Source organism: Eriocheir sinensis, chromosome 16 (genome assembly GCF_024679095.1).
Source record: "Eriocheir sinensis breed Jianghai 21 chromosome 16, ASM2467909v1, whole genome shotgun sequence".
NCBI classification, from domain to species: Eukaryota; Metazoa; Arthropoda; class Malacostraca; order Decapoda; family Varunidae; genus Eriocheir; species Eriocheir sinensis.
Genome location: NC_066524.1, coordinates 16,803,513 through 16,826,660, shown reverse-complemented (window position 1 = coordinate 16,826,660; position 23,148 = coordinate 16,803,513). Strand labels below are relative to the sequence as shown.

General features: G+C 45.3%; 1 protein-coding gene across 1 annotated transcript; it reads right to left on the bottom strand.

The window, feature by feature from the left end:
* Positions 1 to 9,884: 9,884 nt before the first annotated feature.
* On the bottom strand, positions 9,885 to 20,491 carry LOC126999449 (uncharacterized). The gene is made up of 2 exons (XM_050862046.1): positions 18,867 to 20,491; positions 9,885 to 10,119 (listed from the first exon to the last, which is right to left on the bottom strand). Exon 1 carries the CDS (start codon positions 20,350 to 20,352, stop codon positions 18,868 to 18,870), a length of 1,485 nt encoding a protein of 494 aa, XP_050718003.1. The 5' UTR covers positions 20,353 to 20,491; the 3' UTR covers positions 9,885 to 10,119; position 18,867.
* Positions 20,492 to 23,148: the final 2,657 nt, after the last annotated feature.

Genomic DNA, 23,148 nt, shown 5'->3' with positions numbered 1-23,148 from the left:
CCTATCCCTTCCTATCCTTCCATCTCCATTTCCTCTCCTCTTTCTCTGTTTCCTTCTCCTCCTATTCTTCCTCTCCCATCCCTTTCCATCCTCCTCCCTTCCTTCTCCTATCTCTTTCTATCCTTCTATCTCCATTTCCTCCCCTCTTTCTCTGTTTCCTTATCCTCCTATTCTTCCTCTCCCATCCCTTTCAATCCTCCTCCCTTCCTTCTCCTATCTCTTTCTATCCTTCTATCTCCATTTCCTCTCCTCTTTCTCTGTTTCCTTCTCCTCCTATTCTTCCTCTCCCATCCCTTTCAATCCTCCTCCCTTCCTTCTCCTATCTCTTTCTATCCTTCTATCTCCATTTCCTCTCCTCTTTCTCTGTTTCCTTCTCCTCCTTCTCTTCCTCTCCCATCCCTTTCAATCCTCCTCCCTTCCTTCTCCTATCTCTTTCTATCCTTCTATCTCCATTTCCTCTCCTCTTTCTCTGTTTCCTTATCCTCCTATTCTTCCTCTCCCAGCCCTTTCAATCCTCCTCCCTTCCTTCTCCTATCTCTTTCTATTCTTCTATCTCCATTTCCTCTCCTCTTTCTCTGTTTCCGTAGCTCAGAGAACCTTGACCACCACCACCACCACCACCACCACCACCACTACCACCACCACCACTACCACCACCACCACTACTACTAATACTAATACCTCTCCTCTACGGGGCTCTAAACAGCACCTCTATAAAAAACATTGAAAAGAACTCTATCTCCTTCAGTACCCCTTATCCTCCTTCTCCTCCTCCCCCTCTACCTCTAACTGCCTCTATTCTATTATGATTTGCCGCCCTTCTTCGCTATTTTCAAGCCCTCCCTCTACTTCCACTATCTTCTACTGCCCTCTTTATCTGCTGTACCAATCTTTATCTCCCCTTCTTCTTCTTCATCTCCCTGGTTTTTTTTGTGTGTTTTTTTGTCATCTCCACCTCCACTTCTTCCCCATCACCCCCTTCTTCATCTCCTCCTCCTCCTCCTCCTCCTCCTCCTCCTCCTCCTCCTCCTCCTCCTCCTCCTCCTCTTCCTCCTCCTCCTCCTCCTCCTCTTCTTCCTCCTCCTCCGCTACAAGTATTACCATTTCTTCATTTCCACCATCCCCATCATTCCTCCTCCTCCTCCTCCTCCTCCTCCTTCTCCTCCTCCCAAGTGCCATAAACTCTTCCTCCTCCTCCTCCTCCTCCTCTTCCTCCTCCTCCCCCCCACGAAGGCAAGAACTACCGTTAGAGGAATCCTGCTCTCCGATTGGTTGACGAGATCTGGTTCTGTCCTGTGATTGGTGGAAAGCTTGTGTGACGTGAGTGCGTGCGTGCGTGTGTGTGTGTGTGTGTGTGTGTGTGTGTGTGTGTGTGTGTGTGTGTGTGTGTGTGTGTGTGTGTGTGTGTTAATGGTCCCGATCTCAAGGTAATTTAGGTCATTTAAAAGCTAATTGATAGGTGATTAACTCTCTCTCTCTCTCTCTCTCTCTCTCTCTCTCTCTCTCTCTCTCTCTCTCTCTCTCTCTCTCTCTCTCTCTCTCTCTCTCTCTCTCTCTCTCTCTCTCTCTCTCTCTCTCTCTCTCTCTCTCTCTCTCTCTCTCTCATAAATGTCTACGTAGCATTTTCATTCCTTCTCTCCATTTTCCTAGCGCCATTTTTTTCTCTCCATCTTTCTTTTTTTATCTCTCCCTTTCTCTCCCTCTTTACCTCCCTACCTCCCTTACCTTCTCTCCCTCTCCCTCTCTCCTGTACGCCATTTTTTCCTCCCTCTTTCATTTTTTTTCTCCCTTTGCTCCCCTCCCTCCCTTTCTCTCTCCCTACCTTCCCTTCTCTCCCTCCCTCCCTTATCTTCCCTCCCTTACCTTCCCTCCCTCCCTTCACGCCATTTTTTCCTCCCTCTCATTTTTTCTCCCTCTGCTCCCCTCCCTTTCTCTCCCTCCCTTCCTTACCTTCCCTCCCCCACTCCCTTACATTCCCTCCCCCTCTACCTTACCTTCCCTCCCTCCCTCCCTTTCTCTCCCTCCCTAACTTACCTTCCCTCCCCCCTACCTTCCCTCCCCTCCCTCCCTCCCTCCCTTCCTCCCTTAACGCACGCGCCACCTCCACCATTTTTTACCCTCCGTGGGAAAATCTTTTCTCTAAAATGCACGAGTTAGCCCTCCCTCCTCCCCCTCCCTCTCCCTCTCCCTCTCCCTCTATCTCCCCTCCTCCTCCCTTTTCTCTCCTCTCTCTCCTTCCTTCCTTCACTCTTCTCTTCCCACTTCTCTTTTTTTCCTTCTGTCTCCCTTTCTTCTCTCCTTTTCCTCTCCTCCTTTCCTTTTGCTCGCTTTCCTTCTCTTCTCCTCTCTTCCTTGTGCTCCCTTCTCCTCCCTTTTCTCTCCTCTTCTCTTCCTTCCTTCTTTTCCTCTTCTCTTCACTTCTCTTCTCCTTACTTTCTTCTCTTTTCCCTCCACCCTTCCGTCTTCTTTTTCTCTCCTTCTCCTTTCATTCTCCTGCCTTCTCTCTCTCCTCCCTCCTCCCAACTCTCTGTCCCTCCCTCCCTCCTTTCCTTCAGCCTTCTCTCTTTCCTCCCTCCCACCTCTCCCTCCCTCCAGCGGGCCGCGTAATGTGTTCTCTAGGAGTGATTTTTGGTTGGGCGCTGCGGCTCATCGGCTGTTTTACCATTGGAGGCTGCCAAGGCGCCGCCCTGCCCTGGAAGCTAAGGAGGGGGCGGGGGGTGAGGGGAGAGGGGGGGAAGGGCGGAGCTGGTGATGAGGGAGGATGGGGATAAAAAAAGGGGCGGGGTAGTGGTGGTGATGGTGGTGATGGTAGTGGGATTTTTTTTGTATTTTTTGTTTGTTTGGAATTAGGTTGTTTTTTATTTATTTTGCTTGTCATTTTTTTTTTTCGTTTTCTTTCCTTTAAGTTTGCATTAGAGTTTTTTTCTTCTTTTCTATTGTTTTTTTTTAGTATTATTATCTGTATTTTTCTCGTCTATTTTTGTTTGTTTGTTTGTTTTTTGTTTTTTCAAGAGGTTAGTTTATTGTCATTTTTCAGGTATTTAGTGATATTATTCTTCCATCGTTTTTTTTCTAGTTTGTATAAGCGAGGTTACTATCATAAATTACATTGTTATTATATATTCCTCCTCCACTGTTATTTTTATCTACTTTTCATGTCATTCCTTTTTTTTCGTCTTCTACCAGTTTTCTTCCTCACGCGTTCCCCTCACCGTCTTTTCTCTCTCTCAGCATCCTCACTCTCACCTTCATCTCCCTCTCCCTCATCTCCCTCAAACAGCACTCGTTCTCACCCTCACATCCTCCCCTCACCTATTCCTCCCTCACCCAGCATCCTCTTACCCTCTCTCTCCCTCTCGTGACCTTCCTTCTCACCCTTATCCCCCTCCCAGCATCCATTCATCCTTACTCTCACACTCTCCTCTCACCCCTATTTCTCCCTCACAGTCATCTCCCTTTCATAGCATCATATATCCCCTCACACAGCCTCCCTTCTCACCCACACCTCTTCACAGCATCCCTCATCCTTACTCTCACACTCTCCCCTCACCCCTATTTCTCCCTGACACTCATCTCCCTTACGCAGCCTCCCTTCGTCTGCCCTCATCTCCCCACCCACATCTCCCTCCCTCAAAGCTTCTATCCTCCCACACACAGCCTCAAGCAACACCCCCTACCCCCCAGTCCCCCCTTCCCTCCACCCCGTAGCTCCCCTTAAATCCTCCCCTGTGTTCCCCCTTAGCAGCTTAGCGCCCCGACTCAGCCGCCACTCGAGGGGAATCCTAATGACCCTCACTTCGGGGCCTATTTGTGGCCTGAGGAGGATTGGGTCGCAAGGTTCCTGCTGTTGGTGGAGGCCTTGGGTTTGGATCGTTTGTGAAGGGTGTTGGATTCTTTTTAGAGGAGTTTGGTATCAGTGTTCATTATTTAGACCTGTTAAGGGTATCAGATCTTTCGTGTCATTGAAGGTTTTGGGTTTGGATCGTTTGTGAAGGGTGTTGGATTCTTTTTTTTTTACAAAGGAGGCAGCTCAAGGGCAGATCTTTCCTGTTCTTGAAGGCTTTGGGTTCAGATCGTTTATAAAGACATTTGACTTTTTTTTTCTAATTTAAGGGATTGGTTACAGTGTTCTTTTACTAACCTTTTGGGATATGTTAAATGGTATTGTTTTAAATATTCTTATAGGTTGTGTTGAGGTTATTTTGAATATTATTTTTTTTTCTTTTTCTCCAGTGTTCTTTTGAGATAACATGTTAAATGGTATTGTTTTAAATATTCTTGTTGATTGTGGTGAAGTTATTTTAAACATTTATTATTTTTTTTATTATTTGCTGCAAAGGCTTTTAAGGTTTTCCAAATAAGGCCTTGAGGAAAAAAAATAATGAAGGAAAAAAGAAGAACTCTAACATTATCAAACACAATAAATAAGAAAAATAATAAAATCCCAAAATGATAATAAGAAGAGAAGGAGACAGAAGAAGAAGAGGAGAAGGAGGAGAAAAAGAAAAAAAATAATAATGATCAAGAAAAAGAAGAAAAATCGAACAATAAATAAGAAAAAAAAAATCTTAATGAAATGACAAAAGGAGGAGGAACAGGAAGAGGAGGAGGAGGAAAAGGAGGAGGAGGAGGAGGAGGAGGACGTGACGTGGGTTCTCTTCCCCGTCAGGATAAAATTTTCAGACCGTTCTTCATCATCAAGTGTTGTCGGGCGTGAGGAGGGCGGATTGTCTCTCTCTCTCTCTCTCTCTCTCTCTCTCTCTCTCTCTCTCTCTCTCTCTCTCTCTCTCTCTCTCTCTCTCTCTCTCTCTCTCTCTCTCTCTCTCTCTCTCTCTCTCTCTCTCTCTCTCTCTCTCTCTCTCTCTCTCTCTCTCTCTCTCTCTCTCTCTCTCTCTCTCTCTCTCTCTCTCTCTCTCTCTCTCTCTCTCTCTCTCTCTCTCTCTCTTTATTTGCCTGAGATAAACGCTCACGCTCTTTTTTTTTTTATTTCTCTCTCTCTCTCTCTCTCTCTCTCTCTCTCTCTCTCTCTCTCTCTCTCTCTCTCTCTCTCTCTCTCTCTCTCTCTCTCTCTCTCTCTCTCTCTCTCTCTCTCTCTCTCTCCAATCCGATCTGAGGGGAGAGAAAATGGAGGGCGCGTGTCTCCCCCAGGCGTGAGCGAGAGAGAGAGAGAGAGAGAAGGTGTGATGATAAAAGGGTGAATGTTTGATGAAGAGGAGAGAGAGAGATTAGTCAGAGAGAGAGAGAGAGAGAGACAATACTATGAAAGGCCACGAAGTAGTTAAGAAAAGAAAGAAAAGGTTACGTGGATCAAAAACAATTAGTATATGAAAACCTAAAATCTTAAAATAATAGGATAAAAAAACAATACAAGGAAGAAGACGAACAAGAACAATAGCAACAAGAAGAAGAAGAAGAAGAACAAGAAGAAGAAGGAGGAGGAGGAGGAGGAGGAGGAGGACACAACAAACAGGAGGAGGCGGAGACAGAAGGAAAAGGAGGAGGAGGAGGAGACAGATGAAGAAAAGGAAGACGAGGAGGAGGAGGAGGAGGAGGAGGACACAACCAACAGGAGGAGACGGAGAAGAAGAAGGAAAAGGAGGAGGAGGAGGAGAAAGGGAAAACTCACACACAGACAGACAGACAGATGGACAGACAGACAGACAGACGGAGAAAGACGGACAAAGACAGCTCCTCTCCTTTATCTTGCTTCACCTCTTTTGAAAGCTTCTTTGATGATAATTGGTTGAGCAGCGCCGTGGAGGGTGAAATCGAGGGGCCAGACATTTTCCTTCGGCGGGGAGAGGAGGAGGAGGAGGAGGAAGACGAATTGGAAGATGTTATTTATCTCCTTCCAATGTGTGTGTGTGTGAGGCGTGTATCTCTTTCTTCTTTTCCATTTTCTTCTTTTTCTTTTTTCTTCTTATTTTCTTCCTATTATTTTCCGCTTTTTCTTCTTTTTCTTCTCATTCTCTTCTTCTGAATTTCCGTTTTTTCTTCTTTTCCATTTTCTTCTTTTTCTTTTTTTTCCTTTTATTTTCTTCTGATTTCCCGTTTTTTCTTCTTTTCCTCGTTCATTTGCTTATTTTTCTTCTCATTTTCCTCTTCTGATTTTTTGCTTTTTCTTCATTTTTTCCTCGTGTAAATCTTTCCTCTTCTTCTTTTTCCTCGTATTTTTCTCATTATTATTGTTTTCCTTATTTGTCTTCTTCCTCTTTTCCTCCCTTTATCAATGTGTCTTCTATATCCTTCATTCTTCTTTTCTTTCTTTTTCCTCTTTTTTTTCCTTCTCATTTTAGTACGAATGTTATTGTTTTCCTTTTTTCCAATTTTTTTCTCTTATCGTTATCAGTCTTCATTTTCTTCCTCTTCTTCTTGTTCTTGTTCTTCTTCTTTTTCTTCTCTTTCTTCTTTTATTCTTATTATTATTTATTTTATTATCATCTTCCTCAACGTCATCTTCTTTTCCTCGTTTATCGTTATCATTGTCTTCATTTTCTTCCTCATCTTCTTGTTTTTGTTCTTATTCTTGTTCTTCTTCCTTTTCTTCTTCTCTTCTCCTTTTTCTTCTATGCCTTTATCGTCACTATTATCATCTTTCTTATACCAACGTCATCATCATCACTACTATTATTATTATCATCTTCTTAATCTTCTCCTTCTTCTTCTTTTTCTTCTTCTTCTTCTTCTTCTTCGTTTTCTTCTTTTTTCCTCTTTTTTTTCTTCTTCTTCTTTTTTTTCTTCTTCTTCTTCTTCTTCTTCTTCTTCTTCTTCTTCTTCATGTTCTTCCTCCTCCTCTTCCTCCTCCTTCTCCTCCTCTTCCTCCTCCTTCTCCTCCTCCTTCTCCTCCTCCTCCTCCTCCTCCTCCTCCTCCTCTTATCGGGCCATCAGGTAAGGTTGCTACGTAATTTCCTGATGACTTTCGTAATTAAGAACCGGATGAGACACCTCGACGATTACTGCTGACTCTCTCTCTCTCTCTCTCTCTCTCTCTCTCTCTCTCTCTCTCTCTCTCTCTCTCTCTCTCTCTCTCTCTCTCTCTCTCTCTCTCTCTCTCTCTCTCGCTCTCGCTCTCGCTCTCGCTCTTTCTGTTCTCCTTCTTAAATATATTTTTCTCTTCTTTTGTTTCTTTTTTTTATACTCATTTATTGTCTTTATTTTCTTCTTTCTTCTTCATCATCATCATCATCATCACCCTCCTCTTTTTCTTCTTCTTCTTCCTCTTCTTCTTCTTCTATTTATTGTCTATTGTCTATCTATGTTGTTTCTATCTCTCTCTGTCTCTCTTTCCCTCTGTCTCCCTTTTTATCTCCCTTCTTTCCCTCCCATCATTCCTTCTCTCCTTCTCTCTCTTTCTCTCTCCCTCCCTCTCTCCTTCATTTCCTCTCTCAGAATGCAAAACAACAAGCCTCCCTTCTCTTTCCCTCCCTTTCCTCCCCTCTCTCCCTCCTTCCCCCCTTCCTTCTCTCTCCCTCCTTCCTTCCCGCTCCTTCTTCCCTTTCTTCCTTCCTTCTTTCCTTCCTTCGCCATCCTTTCTTCCCCCTCACTCCCTCCTTCCCCTCCTTCCTCCTTCCTTTCCTCCTTCCTTCCTTCTCTCCCCTCCTTTGCCATCCGTCACAGAGGTCATTTTTGGCAGGAAGGAAATTTGACCCGACGTGACCTCGCTTGACCCCGCCGAGAGAGAGAGAGAGAGAGAGAGAGAGAGTATAAAGTGATTTCCTCGGATGATCTTCTTGTTATTATTTTATTGTCTTGGTGTTTATATGTCCTTTTGATGGCCTTTGTTGTTGTTGTTGTTGTTGTTGTTGTTGTTGTTGTTGTTGTTAGTGGTGGTGGTGTTGGTGGTGGTGATAATTTTGGCTCGATTATGGTTCTTCTTTTTTTTTCTTATTATTCTCAATATTATTATTATTATTATTATTATTATTATTATTATTATTATTATTATTATTATTATTATTATTATTATTATTATCATGGGTTTCATCAGACAGACAGACAATAATAGTTTCCAGGAACACGAAAATCCTTATGCAGAAAATATGTGAAGAGCAGGAATTCGAGGGCGTTGACACACACACACACACACACACACACACACACACACACACACACACACACACACACACACACACACATACTTACCCCCTTCCCCCTCCACACACACCTCTCCCCAGCACACACCTTCCTTCCCCACTACCCTCCCCACATGCCCTTTCTCCCCCCCCCTCTCTCCCCGTATTCCCCTCCCCCCCCTTTACCCCCTCCCCCGAACACTTAATAAAAACCAAGCACCTCGCACGCCATAACCGCCACCAGGGAGCAGCGATCACACCTGAGCTAGCCACCATTATTGCATCCCACAGGTAGAGACGCTCACCTGTACCCCGCCCGCCGGCCAGGTAAACACAGTCATTAGGCGGGGCTCAGGTGTCACTTTGCCTCCCTTATAACAGGTATGTGACACGTCTTTTGGGGGGGAATTATAGAAAGGTTGAAATTTATATGAGTGGGAGGGTGTCGGGGTAAGGAGGTGGAGGGGGTAAGGGGGGCGTGTCTGGCTTCTGCTGCGTGTGGGGGGGGAGGGGGGAGGGGAGAGGGGTAAGTGTGTGTATGTGTGTGTGTGTGTGTGTGTGTGTGTGTGGTCTGATTGATTTGGTATTTCTATTTTCGTATATTCAATCATTTATATATTTATTTATTTATCTATCTCTCTATTTCTATCCACTTGTCAATCCGTTTCTTTTTCTAATAAACATTTTTGTATTTCTTGTTTTGTTTGTATAGAAGGGTCCCTAATTTTACTACTACTACTGCTACTTCTACTACTACTACTACTACTACTACTACCATACCAACTGATAATACTACCACTTCTAACTAAAATATTCGCGTTATCTGAACATCGCGTAAAAGAAAACCACAAACTTTCCCAACCACTGAATCAAACTCCTCAAATTAAGCGATAAATTCAACACACGCAAACACATCCCAAACCCGTTTTCTTCCGTGTTTATTTTTGAGTCAAAGAAAACGGGTGGAACCAATAACAAAGAAAATGGGACACGTGTTGCTGTTTGTTTACTCTATATTTAGCGCAGATGGAGGGGGTTACCGGAGAGAGAGAGAGAGAGAGAGGAAGGACAGATGTGTGGGTGTTTGTCTTACTATACATTCCCTGTTTGCTAAGGGGAGAGAGGAAGAGGAAGAGGAGGAGGAGGAGGAGGAGGAGGAGGAGGAGGGAAAGTAAGTGAGGTGAGTGGCAAGGAGGAGGGCAATAGTATGTGTGTGCGTGTGTGTGTGTGTGTGTATGTGTGTGTGCGTGTGTGCGTGTGTGTGTGTGTGTGTGTGTGTGTGTGTGGAGTGGGGCGTGTACACGTGTCTGCGTTCATATATGGCTGTACGTGCATGCAAATCACACACACACACCTACCTACCTAAAGGATCAAGTGTTACCTGTGTTTAAAATTACGACAACACCTTGTTCTCAGGATTAAAGGGAAGCCTACCTGTCGGGGGTGTTGGGGGGCTTCACGTGAGGGGGGCGGGGGAGGAGGAGGAGGAGGAGGAGGAGGAGGAGGAGGAGGAGGAGGAGGAGGAGGAATCAGAAAAGAGATAGATCGGTGTTGTTGCAGTAAGGACCAGTCACGAAGAGAGAGAGAGGGAGGGAGAGAGAATAAAGGGGAAGGATTTATATATAGGAATGAGAATATGATTTATGGCATATCTCTCTCTTTCTCTCTCTCTCTCTCTCTCTCTCTCTCTCTCTCTCTCTCTCTCTCTCTCTCTCTCTCTCTCTCGTAAATACTAATCTTCAAAGGCTATTTAATTTGTGGTCTCTTGGAGGTAAAGAGAGGAGGAGGAGGATGAAGAGGTCGAGACAGTCAGACGGAATAAGAATCTAAAGGAGGAGATCATTGACACGAGCAAACACTGTAAACTGTAAACACAAATTGTTGCGCGCGGTAAAGGAGGTTCTGAGTATGGCGGTGTTAAGAGATAAAAGTAAGGGAACAAGCAAGGAAGGAAGAGTTCGCCGGCTGTTGTTCTGGAGTCGTCAGGAGTGTCTTGCCCGGCGGGGGCGGACCCGTCAGGGCAGGATCACTTCTGTTCCTCCGCCACCTTAGTGCATCCTCCGCCAGCGCCTTCTGCAGCACCTCCTGCAGCTCGGCCAGGCCGGGGCGGGCGTGGGGGTCGCGGCTGCTGGCGCGGTCCACCCAGGCCAGGACGGGGCCCAGCGAGGGGCTGTGCGTCACCCTGTCCAGCACCTCGTCCATGAGGAAGGCCAGCCCGTAGGCGTCGCTGGCCTCGCCGCACGGCCCCGTGTGCAGCAGCAGCTCCGGGGCCACCCAGGGGAGCCAGTACGGGTCCGAGACCTGTCTGAAGTGGCCGCCGGAGCCCACGGGGGACGCCATGCCCACGTCGATCACGGTGACCTCGGGGCCGCCGCGCCCCTCCTGGTCCCGCGCGCACGCGTTGCCGGGATTGACGTCGTTGTGGGCGTAGCCCGCCTCGCCCATGGCCTGCAGCGTGCGGGCCGCCTGCTGGAACACGCCGAGGGCGGCGGCGGCGGGGCGGCGAGGCTTGGCGCCGAAGTACTTGTAGAGGCTCTCCCCGGCGAAGAGGCTCACCAGCTGGTTGGTCTGCACGCACGCCCCGACCAGCCGCTGCAGGCCGGGCACGCGGCGCAGCGCCCACAGCGACGCGGCCTCGTGCTCCAGGGCGCCGAGGCCCTCCCTGTGGAAGGACTTCAGCACCACCTCGTGCCCCGTGCGAGGGTCGCGGCCCTTCACGCACATCCCGAACCCGCCCATGCCGATAATGGCCCCATCGCCGCTGTGCATCGCCAGCACCTCGCAGCGGGTCAGCAAGGGCACGCCGGCAGCCCTCAGGCTCCGCCACGCCCGCCTCTCCCCTCTGGTGAGCTGCAGGCAGCGGCGGCAGCACCGCAGCCTGTCCTTGGGCCGGCAGCCGGAGGACGAGGCCTTCCGCTTCTTGGCGGGGCCGGAGGACGCGTCGGGTGCCTTCCCATCCTCCTGCCCGCCAGGACTTGGGGCCCGCCCCGAGCTGCCGTCCGGCCCCGCCACCGCAGGCTTCTTGCTGCTGGAGGTGTTGGTGGTGTCGCTGGAGGGCTCCGCGGCGGCGTCGTGCGAGTCGCGGAGTCTCTTTCTGTTGGTGGTCTTGGCTGTTTCGCTGGAGGGCTTCGCGGCGGCGTGGTGAAAGCCGCAAGGTCTCTTGCTGGTGTTGGTGTTTTTGGTGTCGGCGTCGCTGCCGCTGGAGGTCTCCGCCACGAGGCAGAGTTTTCGTTTCTCTCGTCGCCTCGATGCCATTTGGAGTTTTGACGAACGCAAAGAAAGACACGGAGGAGGACCCGAGAAGGATGTGGAGAGGAACTAGGATGGTGGACCAAGGCGAGGTAGCAATAGGTGACGGCTCACCCTCCCCTCCCCTCCCCTCCCCTCCCTGCCACATACTACTGCTATTACTACCACCACTACATACTGCCGCTGCTGCTACTACTACTACTACTACTACTACTACTAAACCTGCTACTTCTCTACTGCTGATACTGATACTACTACCTTCTGCTATTTCTACTACTACTACTACTACTACTACTACTACTACTACTATCACCACCTCTCTCTCTCTCTCTCTCTCTCTCTCTCTCTCTCTCTCTCTCTCTCTCTCTCTCTCTCTCTCTCAACATCGCGCATCAGTCAGGCTCCTCCTCCTCCTCCTCCTCCTCTTCGTGTCTGCGCAGTCTAGCCAAGCCAACCTCCGCCCACACACACACACACACACACACACACACACACACACTTTAACGATCATCTTTTAGCTTCCTATGTCATCCTCGCCTCATCCACCTCATAAAGTAGTAGTAGTAGTAGTAGTAGTAGTAGTGATATTGTTGTTGTTCTTGTTATTTATTTTTCTCAGTATATTCATCTCTCGTTACCATTTCTTCCTCCTCCTCCTCCTCCTTCCTCCTCCTCCTCCTCCTCCTCCTCCTCCTCCCACACACACCCTTATGCTATTCTTCTTATCCATCTCCCTCTCCTCCCATTACTCTAATATCCTCACTTCCCTCTTCCTCTTCCTCTTCCTCCTCCTCCTCCTCTTCCTCCTCCTCCTCCCACACACACCCTTATGCTGTTCTTATCCATCTCCCTCTCCTCCCATTACTCTAATATCCTCACTTCCCTCCTCCTCCTCCTCCTCCTCCTCCTCCTCTGCATTATTATATTTATCTTTTTCTCCATTTTCCTTTCTTTTCTTCTCTCCCTTTCCCCCTCTCCTCCTCCTCCTCCTCCTCCTCCCTCGGGACACGCCCTATATTTTATCCTTAAATCTTGTTATTCGAACGAGATATTGGCTGGACGGTGACTCTCTGTCTGTCTGTCTGTCTTCCTGTCTGTATATCTGTCTGGTGAGTGTATATGTTATGTCTGTATATCTGTCTTCCTGTCTGTATATCTGTCTGGTGAGTGTATATGTTATGTCTGTCTATCTGTCTTCCTGTCTGTATATCTGTCTGCCTATCTGTCTGTCTATCTGTCTTCCTGTCTGTATATCTGTCTGGTGAGTGTATATGTTATGTCTGTGTGTCTGTCTGTCTGTCTGTCTGTCTGTCTCTCTGTCTTCCTGTCTGCTTATCTGTCTGGTGGGTGTGTATGTTAAGTCTGTGTGTCTTTTAGTTGTTCCAAGTTAGTTTTTTTTCACTCGGAAGTAGAATTTAAGAGTATTTTAGATATATATAGAAAGAGATAGACAGGAAGAGAATGAAAAGAAGAAGAAAAGAAAACATCCCGTGTATATAAAATGTCACGAAATATCTCTTTTAGTTTTGCCAAAGATAGTTTCATCACTGTATATAATATCAAGTTTAAGAGCATTATAGAGAAAGAGAAAGAGAGAGACGAGAAAGGAGAACAGAACATATATATTAACTTTTATTTTGCCGTCTCTCGAAATCATATCAAATTATCTTTATACTTTGCTTCATTTTTTTTTTTTTTTTTTTTTTTTTTTTTTTTGGGAGTAACATCCTTAAAGACGAATCCAATGTCTAATTATCACCAGCATCGCCCGGCCGTGTGTTATGAGGTACTTCAATCCCGTTCCTTGTCCAGCGTTACCAATTATCGTACACAGCCACTCAGCACATCGCATTATCCGGTTTCTGAGTCACAGCTATCGCAAACAAACGCCAATAAGTTATCCTTTTAACGAGAACTTTAACTGGAATGTCGTTATCTGTGTGGGTAGGAAAGTTTTGGGCCCTGGAACTGATAAATGCGATGTTTTGAGTACGATAATTTGGCGACACTGCAAGAACCTCGTTAAATCTTGTCACGTCACCGCACTGCCCGAAGCGTGAGAGACATCGCTGTGTGTGTTTCATATTGCCTCGCGCTGCTATTGATCGAGAGAGAGAGAGAGAGAGAGAGAGAGTTGAATATAGCGGAATTATGGATAAGATAGAGATCAGTGATACATTGTTGAGTTGATTCTTCGTTTGGTGTCAGAAAGAAAGAAAAAAAAGATAAAAAGAAAGGCGGTTGCTAGAAAGGAAGGAAGAAAGAAAGAAAGAAAATGTGAATGAATGAAAGACGAAAGAGAAGGAGGTTATATGGAATAGTTAAGAAAGAATGAAAACGGAAGAATGAAAGAAAAGAAAGAAGGAATGAAAACGAAAGAAAGAAAAAGAAAGAAGAAAGGAAATGAGGTTATAAAGAGTAATAGGAAAGAAAGAGAGAAAGAATGAAAGAAACAGAGAGAGAGAGAGAGCATCACCATTATTGCGTTAGGGCCTCGCGTAAGGGGACATTATTGAGTTACGCTTGGCTGGGGATGGACCTCGATGTTCGCGGATTCTTGAAGTGCGAATTCACACTGCGCGAATTCTCAGCGCAACGCGACCTTTTTTACCGCGAAAGATTTATAGACACCTTTCAGCGCTTAAAAGGAAGGAAAAAAATATATCGTTACTGCTGTGAATGTATGGAAAACCGCGTATGTTGAAACCGTACAGAATGAGTAAATAAGAATAGTTGGGTTAGGTTTTTTTTTTTTTTTATTAATGGTTAGCCTACTCTTGTGAATGTATGGAAAACCGCGTATGTTGAAATCGCACAGAATGAATAAATAAGAGTATAGTTGAGTTAGTTTTTATATTAATGGTTACTCTTGTGAATGTATGGAAAACCGCGTATGTTGAAATCGCATAGAATGAATTAGTTTTTTATTAATGGTTACTTTTGTGAATGTATGGAAAACCGCGTATGTTGGAACCGTACAAAATGAGTAATTAAGAAGAGCTGAGTTATTTTTTTTTCATTAATGGTACGAGTTTATGAACATTTCTGCTCTTAATAAAGATAGAAATTAAAGAATGTTTCCGCGTATATAAAGAAATAAAATCGCGTACATTGAAATCGCGGAATGCGTTAATGAAAAAAAAAGTGAGTAGTGTTTTTTTATTGTTAACGGTGCGAGTTTATGAACATTTCTGCACTTAATTAAGATAGGAATTAGAGATTGTTTCAGCGTATAAAAAAGCGTACATTTAAATCATGGAATGCGTGAATGAGAAGGAAAATGAGTGAGGAGGTTTTTTTTTCCTCCGTGCTAAGAATTTATAGACATTACGGCGTTTAATGAAGGTGAAAATAAAATAAAAATAAAAATAAGATAAAATGTTCTTGCGTATTTATAGAAAACCGCGTATATTGAAAACGTGAAATGTGTGAATCATATGAAGAAGCGAGTGAGTGTGGGTGGTTGCTATTCTTTTTTTTCGTTGTTTTTTTCGTTTTTGAGTTATTGATTCGTTATGTGGTTGGTGAGATGCGTTCGTGTTTTTTTTAGTCGAGTTTTTTTTCTCTCACCTTCGAATTCAATAATGGCACGAATTGTTTTCCTGGTCACTTCGTAATAGGTTTGTGCAGTCATCGTTGTATTGTTTTTCTTCTTTTTCTTCTTATTCCTCTTTCTCTTCTTCTTCTTCTTCTTCTTCTTCATCTTCTTCGTGTTTTTCTTCTTCTTCTTCGTTTTCTTCTTCTTCTTCCTCCTCCTCTTCTTCTTCGTCTTCTTCTTGTTCTTCTTTTTCTTGTTCTTCTTTTTCTTCTTCTTCTTCTTCTTCTTCTTCTTCTTCTTCTTCTTCTTCTTCTTCTTCTTCTTCTTTTTCTTCTCATAAATATAAGGTTTAGTATTCCTTTGACCATCCCTTTGTTACTTGAAGAAGAAAGAAAGAAAGAAAAGAAGATGATGATGACGATGAAAAGCAGTCGAAGATGAAGAACAGAAAGACGGAGATAAAGAAGGAAAATAAGAATAAAAAGAGGAAATAAGAAGAAAGAGAAGAAAAAGAGTAGACAAAAAGAACACGAACAAGAGGAAGAAAATAAGAAAGACGAAAAAAAAAAACAGGAAAGAATGACGAGCGAAGAAGACAAACGAAAACAAGAGAAAGAGAAGAAAAATAAAGATAAAAGAAGAAAAGAAGAAAATGAAATGAAGAAAATAAAATTACATCCCAGTCAATAGAGGAGTGTTAAGCAAGACGAATCACCGAGTCCGAAAAATAAAGATAAATTAGGAGAAAAAAAGAGAGAGAGAGAGAGAGGACATCAGATGCGGGTTGGTCACGCTGCGAATCTCAAAACAGCAATAGAGCACAAGAAAATAATGACTCTCTCTCCCTCTCTCTCTCTCTCTCTCTCTCTCTCTCTGGCTTTATTTCACGCCATATCGTTACTTTCTGAGCGTGATATTATTGTTTTTTTTTATTATTATTATTATTATTATTATTATTATTATTATTATTATGTTTGTGACGCTATTCATATTTCATCTTATGATATATCTATTTATTTTTATTTCTCTTCTTCTCTTCTTCCTTTTTTTCTTCCTCCTCCTCCTCCTCCTCCTCCTCCTCCTCCATTACTAAGGGATTAAGGAAGGAGCCAAGACAGGTATGGGTAACCACTCCTCCCCCCCTCCCTACCTACCTTCCCTCCCTCCCTCCCCTCCCTCCTCTCATAGGAAAACAAAACAATAGGCTCTTTCCCTCACTAGGTATTAGCGCCGTACAGGTAACCTTCCACCCTCCTCCTCCTCCTCCTCCTCCTCCTCCCTGTGTTGTTGGTGTCCCGTTCTTCTTCTCCCCCTTCCTCCCTCCTCCTCCTGCTCCTCTCTACCTGTGTGTGTACCTGTGTAGTCTTCAATCAGCATTCTCACGTGATGATCAGTGGACAGGTATTCGGCCTGGTAACAATGATAATAGTAATGATAATAATAATAATAATAATAATAATAATAATAATAATAATAATAATAATAATAATAATAATAAAAATAAGAAGATAGAGGAAGAATAAGAAGATGAAGAAAAAGAAGAAGAGAAAGAAAGAGAAGGAGAAGAAGAAAAAGAAGAAGAAGAGTAAATGCAACAATACATCAACAACAACAATGAAAAAAACAACATCAAAAGCGAAAAACATATAGAAAACAACAACAATTACAACAACAACAGCAACAACAATACTACTTCACAAATACGGTACTGTCACCTTCTCCTTATTCCTTCCCTCTCCTCCTCCTCTTCCTCCTCCTCCTCCTTATTCTTGACCACTCCCCCCCCCCCCCCCAGTGGTCAACAAAAGCTCTATACAAACAATTCAAAAAAAAGATTGAAAATGGAGAGACAGATTTTGGCAGCCCGGTAATTTTCCTTCACTCCTCAGATTCCTTTCCCCTCCGATGAGTCCTACGACCTCTAAGGACTCTCTCTTCCTCCTCCTCCTCCTCCTCCTCCTCCTCCTCCTCCTCCTCCTCCTCCTATTGCTGTTGTTGTTGTCCTCCTCCGCTTTCTTCTTCTGTATCTTTTCTTCTTTTCTAATTTGTTTTCTTCATTCATATCTCTGGTTGTTGTCATATTTCTTCCCTCTTACACACACACACACACACACACACACACACATACGCACACACACTCATACCTACACGTGTCCTCTCAACACCGTGGGAACTTCTCGTGTGCGTAAGATCACCTCAGAGCGGGCCACACACACACACACACACACACACACACACACACACACACACACACAGTACAACACATTCAATACCACACTAATTATTTTCTTGACTTATTTTTTTTATTATTATTATTATCTGTTGTTGTTTTTGTTTGTTGTTTTGTTGATCTTTTTTTTTTTTACTTATTTATATATTAGTGTATGTTTATAGGGCCATTTTGTAAGGTAATTCATAAGGATGCAAAAATGATAATATAAAAAAAAGGAAGAAAAAAATACTTTGATATGTAATAAAATGGAAATACAAAGCAATCGAGAGAAGAAGAGGAGGAGGAGAAAGAGAAGGAGGAGGAAGAAGAGGAGGAGGAGAAAGAGAAGGAGGAGGAAGAAGAGGAGGAGAAGGAAGAGGAAACAGAGTAGAGAATAAATAAAATAGAGAGAATTAAAGAGATAAACAAGAGAGAATGAGAGAGAGAGAGAGAGAGAGTCAATAACTGAGGGAGAGAGGAGAAGAGGAAGCGAGAGAAAACGTAAGAATAAATAAACAAATAAAAAAAAAAGATTAGAGAGAGAGAGAGAGAGACGAGAGACGAGAGACGAGACTGAATAACTAAGGAAGAAGGAGGAAAGGAAGAGAGGGAGAGAAAGAAAGAGAGAAAAGGAGAGAGAGGAGGGAGGAGGAGGAGGAGGAGGAGGGAGATAAGAGCGGCAGCCATTTTGTCAGCTGTTTTTTACGCTCTCAATATTACGTCATCGTCTTAGGTTGCCAGATACCGCTAGTCTCACCCCCCTGCTAGGGCTTCAGTAACTCCTACGGCTTCGCTTCACTATGTACTTTATGGCCCTTCCTGTTGCTCTCCGGGGCCTAAGCAGGGAGATAAAACAGCAGGGGAGGTGTTTTAGGAGGTGTGGTGAGGTTTAAGTATGTGGGTTTAAGTTTGTTTTGGTGTTTTGTGGGTTTGATTTTTTGCTGGTAACACTTTTTATGCGTTCGATGTTGCGTGATGTTTTTTTATACTCGAATGTTGGGGAAGAGAAGTTGATATGCCTTGTTTTCAGTGTTTTTTGTGCGTGTTTTCTGGGTTTAATTGTTTTTTGTTTTGTTTGTGTTTCAGGGAAGTCTTATAAGGGTCGAAAAAAAGGTGAGAATTTGCCGACTAAGATTTTTTTGTCAGCTCAGCGGTTATTTTTTTCTCCCCCGCGCTAAGCCGCCGCCTGGACCAATGGCGGGGCCGCGGCGCTATGTCTCACGCCAGCCTGCTCCGTGATTGGCTGCGAGGAGAGTGTGATTATGTGAGGCTCTTGTTTGTTCTGTCTGTCTGTCTGTGTGTATGTCTCTCTCTCTCTCTCTCTCTCTCTCTCTCTCTCTCCATGTTAGTTTTTAGTGGACTACGAGGATGCTGCAAACACAAATTGTTGCCTGTGGTAAAGAAAGTTCTCCCGAGTACGGCGATAAATGTGAGAAAGGAAGGAAGAGTTCACGCAATGACGCGAGCAAACACTGTAAACTGTAAACACAAATTGTTGCGCGCGGTAAAGAAAGTTCTCCCGAGTACGGCGGTGTTAAGAGACAGAGAAAAGTAAGAGAGCAAGCAAGGAAGGAAGGAAGAGATCATTGACACGAGGAAACACTGTAAACTGTAAACACAAATTGTTGCGCGCGGTAAAGAAAGTTCTGAGTATGGCGGTGTTAAGAGACAGAGAAAAGTAAGAGAGCAAGCAAGGAAGGAAGAGTTCGCCGGCTGTCGGGCAGGAGTCGTCAGGAGTGTCTTGCCCGGCGGGGGCGGACCCGTCAGGGCAGGATCACTTATGTTCCTCCGCCACCTTAGTGCATCCCTTCCTCCGCCAGCGCCTTCTGCAGCACCTCCTGCAGTTCGGCCAGGCCGGGGCGGGCGTGGGGGTCGCGGCTGCTGGCGCGGTCCACCCAGGCAAGGACGGGGCCCAGCGAGGGGCTGTGCGTCACCCTTTCCAGCACCTCGTCCATGAGGAAGGCCAGCCCGTAGGCGTCGCTGGACTCGCCGCACGGCCCCGTGTGCAGCAGCAGCTCCGGGGCCACCCAGGGGAGCCAGTACGGGTCCGAGACCTGTCTGAAGTGGCCGCCGGAGCCCACGGGGGACGCCATGCCCACGTCGATCACGGTGACCTCGGGGCCGCCGCGCCCCTCCTGGTCCCGCGCGCACGCGTTGCCGGGATTGACGTCGTTGTGGGCGTAGCCCGCCTCGCCCATGGCCTGCAGCGTGCGGGCCGCCTGCTGGAACACGCCGAGGGCGGCGGCGGCGGGGCGGCGAGGCTTGGCGCCGAAGTACTTGTAGAGGCTCTCCCCGGCGAAGAGGCTCACCAGCTGGTTGGTCTGCACGCACGCCCCGACCAGCCGCTGCAGGCCGGGCACGCGGCGCAGCGCCCACAGCGACGCGGCCTCGTGCTCCAGGGCGCCGAGGCCCTCCCTGTGGAAGGACTTCAGCACCACCTCGTGCCCCGTGCGAGGGTCGCGGCCCTTCACGCACATCCCGAATCCGCCCATGCCGATAATGGCCCCATCGCCGCTGTGCATCGCCAGCACCTCGCAGCGGGTCAGCAAGGGCACGCCGGCAGCCCTCAGGCTCCGCCACGCCCGCCTCTCCCCTCTGGTGAGCTGCAGGCAGCGGCGGCAACACCGCAGCTTCTTGGTGGGGCCGGAGGACGAGGCCTTCCGCTTCTTGGCGGGGCCGGAGGACGCGTCGGGTGCCTTCCCTTCCTCCTGCCCGCCAGGACTTGGGCCCCGCCCCGAGCTGCCGTCAGGCGCCGCCACCTCAGACTTCTTGCTGCTGGTGTTAGTGTTGGTGGTGTCGCTGGAGGGCTCCGCGGCGGCGTCGTGCAAGCCGCGGAGTCTCTTGCTGCTGGAGGTGTTGGTGGTGTCGCTGGTGGGCTCCGCGGCGGCGTCGTGCGAGTCGCGGAGTCTCTTTCTATTGCTGGTCTTGGTTGTGTCGCTGGAGGGCTCCGCGGCGGCGTGGTGCGAGACGCGGCGTCTCTTGCTGCTGGAGGTGTTGGATGTGTCGCTGGAGGGCTCCGCGGCGGCGTCGTGCGAGTCGCGGAGTCTCTTTCTATTGCTGGTCTTGGTTGTGTCGCTGGAGAGCTCCGCGGCGGCGTCGTGCGAGCCGCGGAGTCTCTTTCTGTTGCTGGTCTTGGTTGTGTCGCTGGAGGGCTCCGCGGCGGCGTCGTGCGAGTCGCGGAGTTTCTTGCTGGTGTTGTTGTTTTTGGTGTCGGCGTCGCTGCCGCTGGAGGGCTCCGCCACGAGGCAGAGTTTTCGTTTCTCTCGCCGCCTTGATGCCATTTGGAGTTTTGAGTAACGAAAAGAAAAACATGAAGGAGGACCCGAGAAGAATGTTGAGGGGAACTGGGATGGACAAAGGCGTGGAAGACGGCTCACCCTCCCCTCCCACCCCCTCCCTACCCCTAACTATACATGCTCCTTCCCTCTTCTGCATGCATACTTCACCTTTCTTTTTCCTTGGTCCTGTCCTTCTCCAGTTACGTCACTACTACTACTACTACTACTATAAAAAAAAGTCCGTTTCATTCCGTCTGTCCACTCGTGAACGTAGATGTGGCACTGCGCATTGTAAGTTCGCGATTGCGTGATCAACTTTATATTTTCATTGATATATTTGAATGTGTGTGTATACAAAAAAAAACTCAAGCCCTCTTATATGAACCGCAAACATGCCGTTTTGCGTCGATATAATCTACCATACAAGCACAGGAAGGAACAACTTGTTTATCAAACTTTATAGTCTGAAAACACTCCAACGATTTATGGCCTTCCAGACACCCATATGTAAACATCATGGGTAGCCTAATATTCGAAATAGCATCGCATTCAACACTTATATTTACTGTTTTATGTTACTTCTATTAGGTATTAATCGTCATTTACATGCAGTAAATCATTAAAATATCCCTTCATTGCACTTCCAGAGCCAGTTGTCTTTTAATATACCTGAAATGTGCTTTCAATCAATGAATCTGAAAAATCATAGATCGTTCGAGCATAACGTGACTATGTTGTTTGATACAAGCTTGTCTTTGCGTGTGGTTGTGTGTTAGCTTATAGATGCAAACGACTGGGTTGTTTTATTGTATACATAAACATTCAAATATATCATTGAAAAATAAGCTTGAAAGTCTATCACAACAGTTGATTTTCACGTATTCACGAACTAGAAATGCGCAGGAGCCACATCCATCCAATTCCCGCTGTGTTGGTGGCCAGACGGCATGAAGCAGACTTTTTTTTATAGGGAACAAAAGGACACTGATAAAGGACATATGGACACTGGTAAGGGACATTTATCGGCACCAGTTATCTCTCGAATATTCTTTTTTTAGTGAAGGAAGGAACTCAAGGGCGGAAATAAATAAAAACAAACAAATACTAACCTCTACACCATTCCATTCCTTTATTTAGGCTTATTATCATATTTATCTACTTACTTATCATCATCTTATCACACAGCATACAGGATTATATTACTCAGTGCTTTGCTATGTGGGTTTGAATATCATGTGAGTTACCGCTTACAAGGATCGTTTTCTAAGAGCTTAGTAGAGAATGAGTATTAGATGGGTAACATAAGTATACTGGACCGTAAGAGTAGAGAATGAGTATTAGATGGGTAACACAAGTATACTGGACCGTAAGCCTTATTGTGTAGTATAGACGGTAATCAGTGGGGTTTTTTTGTATAATTAATTAAAGACAGAAGGATAGTGTACATACGCCATTAATACACAGCCAGAATAGTAGTTTTTCAATGGGATTTATTTGTTTTTTCCCCTTTATGTGTATACCAAATTTTACCTTTTAACTTTTTTTTACCTTTTTACTCCTCCTCCCTTAGACCTTTCTTTTTCCTTTTCCACTGTCTCTCCATTAATTAATCTATAAATCACTGTACTCCACTAAGCTTTCGTGACTCACTTTTTTTCATAATACCAAAGCGAAGCATCCTAGACACACGTCCTAAATATTTAAGAGACTGCAATGAAGGACACATTTTCTACGACCAGAGTGCGCAGAGGTGGGTACTTAAAGGGGTACACTTAGTTATTTGGCCTCATCCCGGAAGTGATTGATTATTTTACTTCGATCCGTGTTGATTGATTGACTGATAGTTTATTGTTGCAGGTAAACAACAAGGGAGAAGGGAGGTTAACAGAAAGTTATAGCAGGAGTAATTGGCGAGGGAAATTAATAAGTGTAGCAATGGGAAGTGAACGCAAGCTACAAAGTCTAGCTATATTTGAAGTTTATCATAGAAAAGCCTCACACTAACTTAAATTATTTGGCCTCATCCCCGTGACTGATTGATTTCTTTTTACTTCAATGTCACCAGGAAATTATAGCAAGAGCATTTATATAAGAAAATTGACAAGCATAGCAATACAAAATGAAAACAAACTGCAAAACCTCGTGTAATAGAAGCCAGTTTATTTCAAGTCTCACCCACACTTCCATATGTTAGCCCAAATTTTAATCTAGCAAGTATATAGCCATTGAGGTCTTTAGTTAAGGTATTCTCAATATCTATATACGAAAACTGTCCATATGAATCAAAGCAAATCATACATTACTGAATATTCACGTACCTTTAATTCGTTCATCTGCGTTGCCTTGAATTACTATTACAAATTATTATCATAACTATTATTCATTATTATTTGAACAGTGCAATAGGGAGAGTTAAAAGGGTAGTACATCCAACACGATCCGGGAATTAACAGATTTTCCCTTATTATTATTTTTATTATTGTTATTTTAGGGTAATTATAGTGTAAGTATGTGGTTTAAGAGCTATGTTTCGCAAGGGAGAGGACACAGTAGCTCACAACGTTTATATAATACTATTTCTACACACACCGTTACGTACCTTCTAATCGTTAAGGTTATGCAACAAGGTGCGGCTGGAAGGTCACTTTCTGCCTTAGGTGGAACGCCTCCGTATATTTTTTTTACAGGGAAGGAAGCAGCTCAAGGGCAAAAATACATGAGAGAAAAAAGCCCGCTAATCACAGCTCCTATATAAAAAAAAGTATAATTGAGTGCCAAAAAGAGAGGTCAATTTCGGAT

Bases quoted from the DNA above. Each gene is read 5' to 3' on its own strand.
- LOC126999449 (XM_050862046.1), bottom strand. From the start codon at position 20,352: ATGGCATCAAGGCGGCGAGAGAAACGAAAACTCTGCCTCGTGGCGGAG.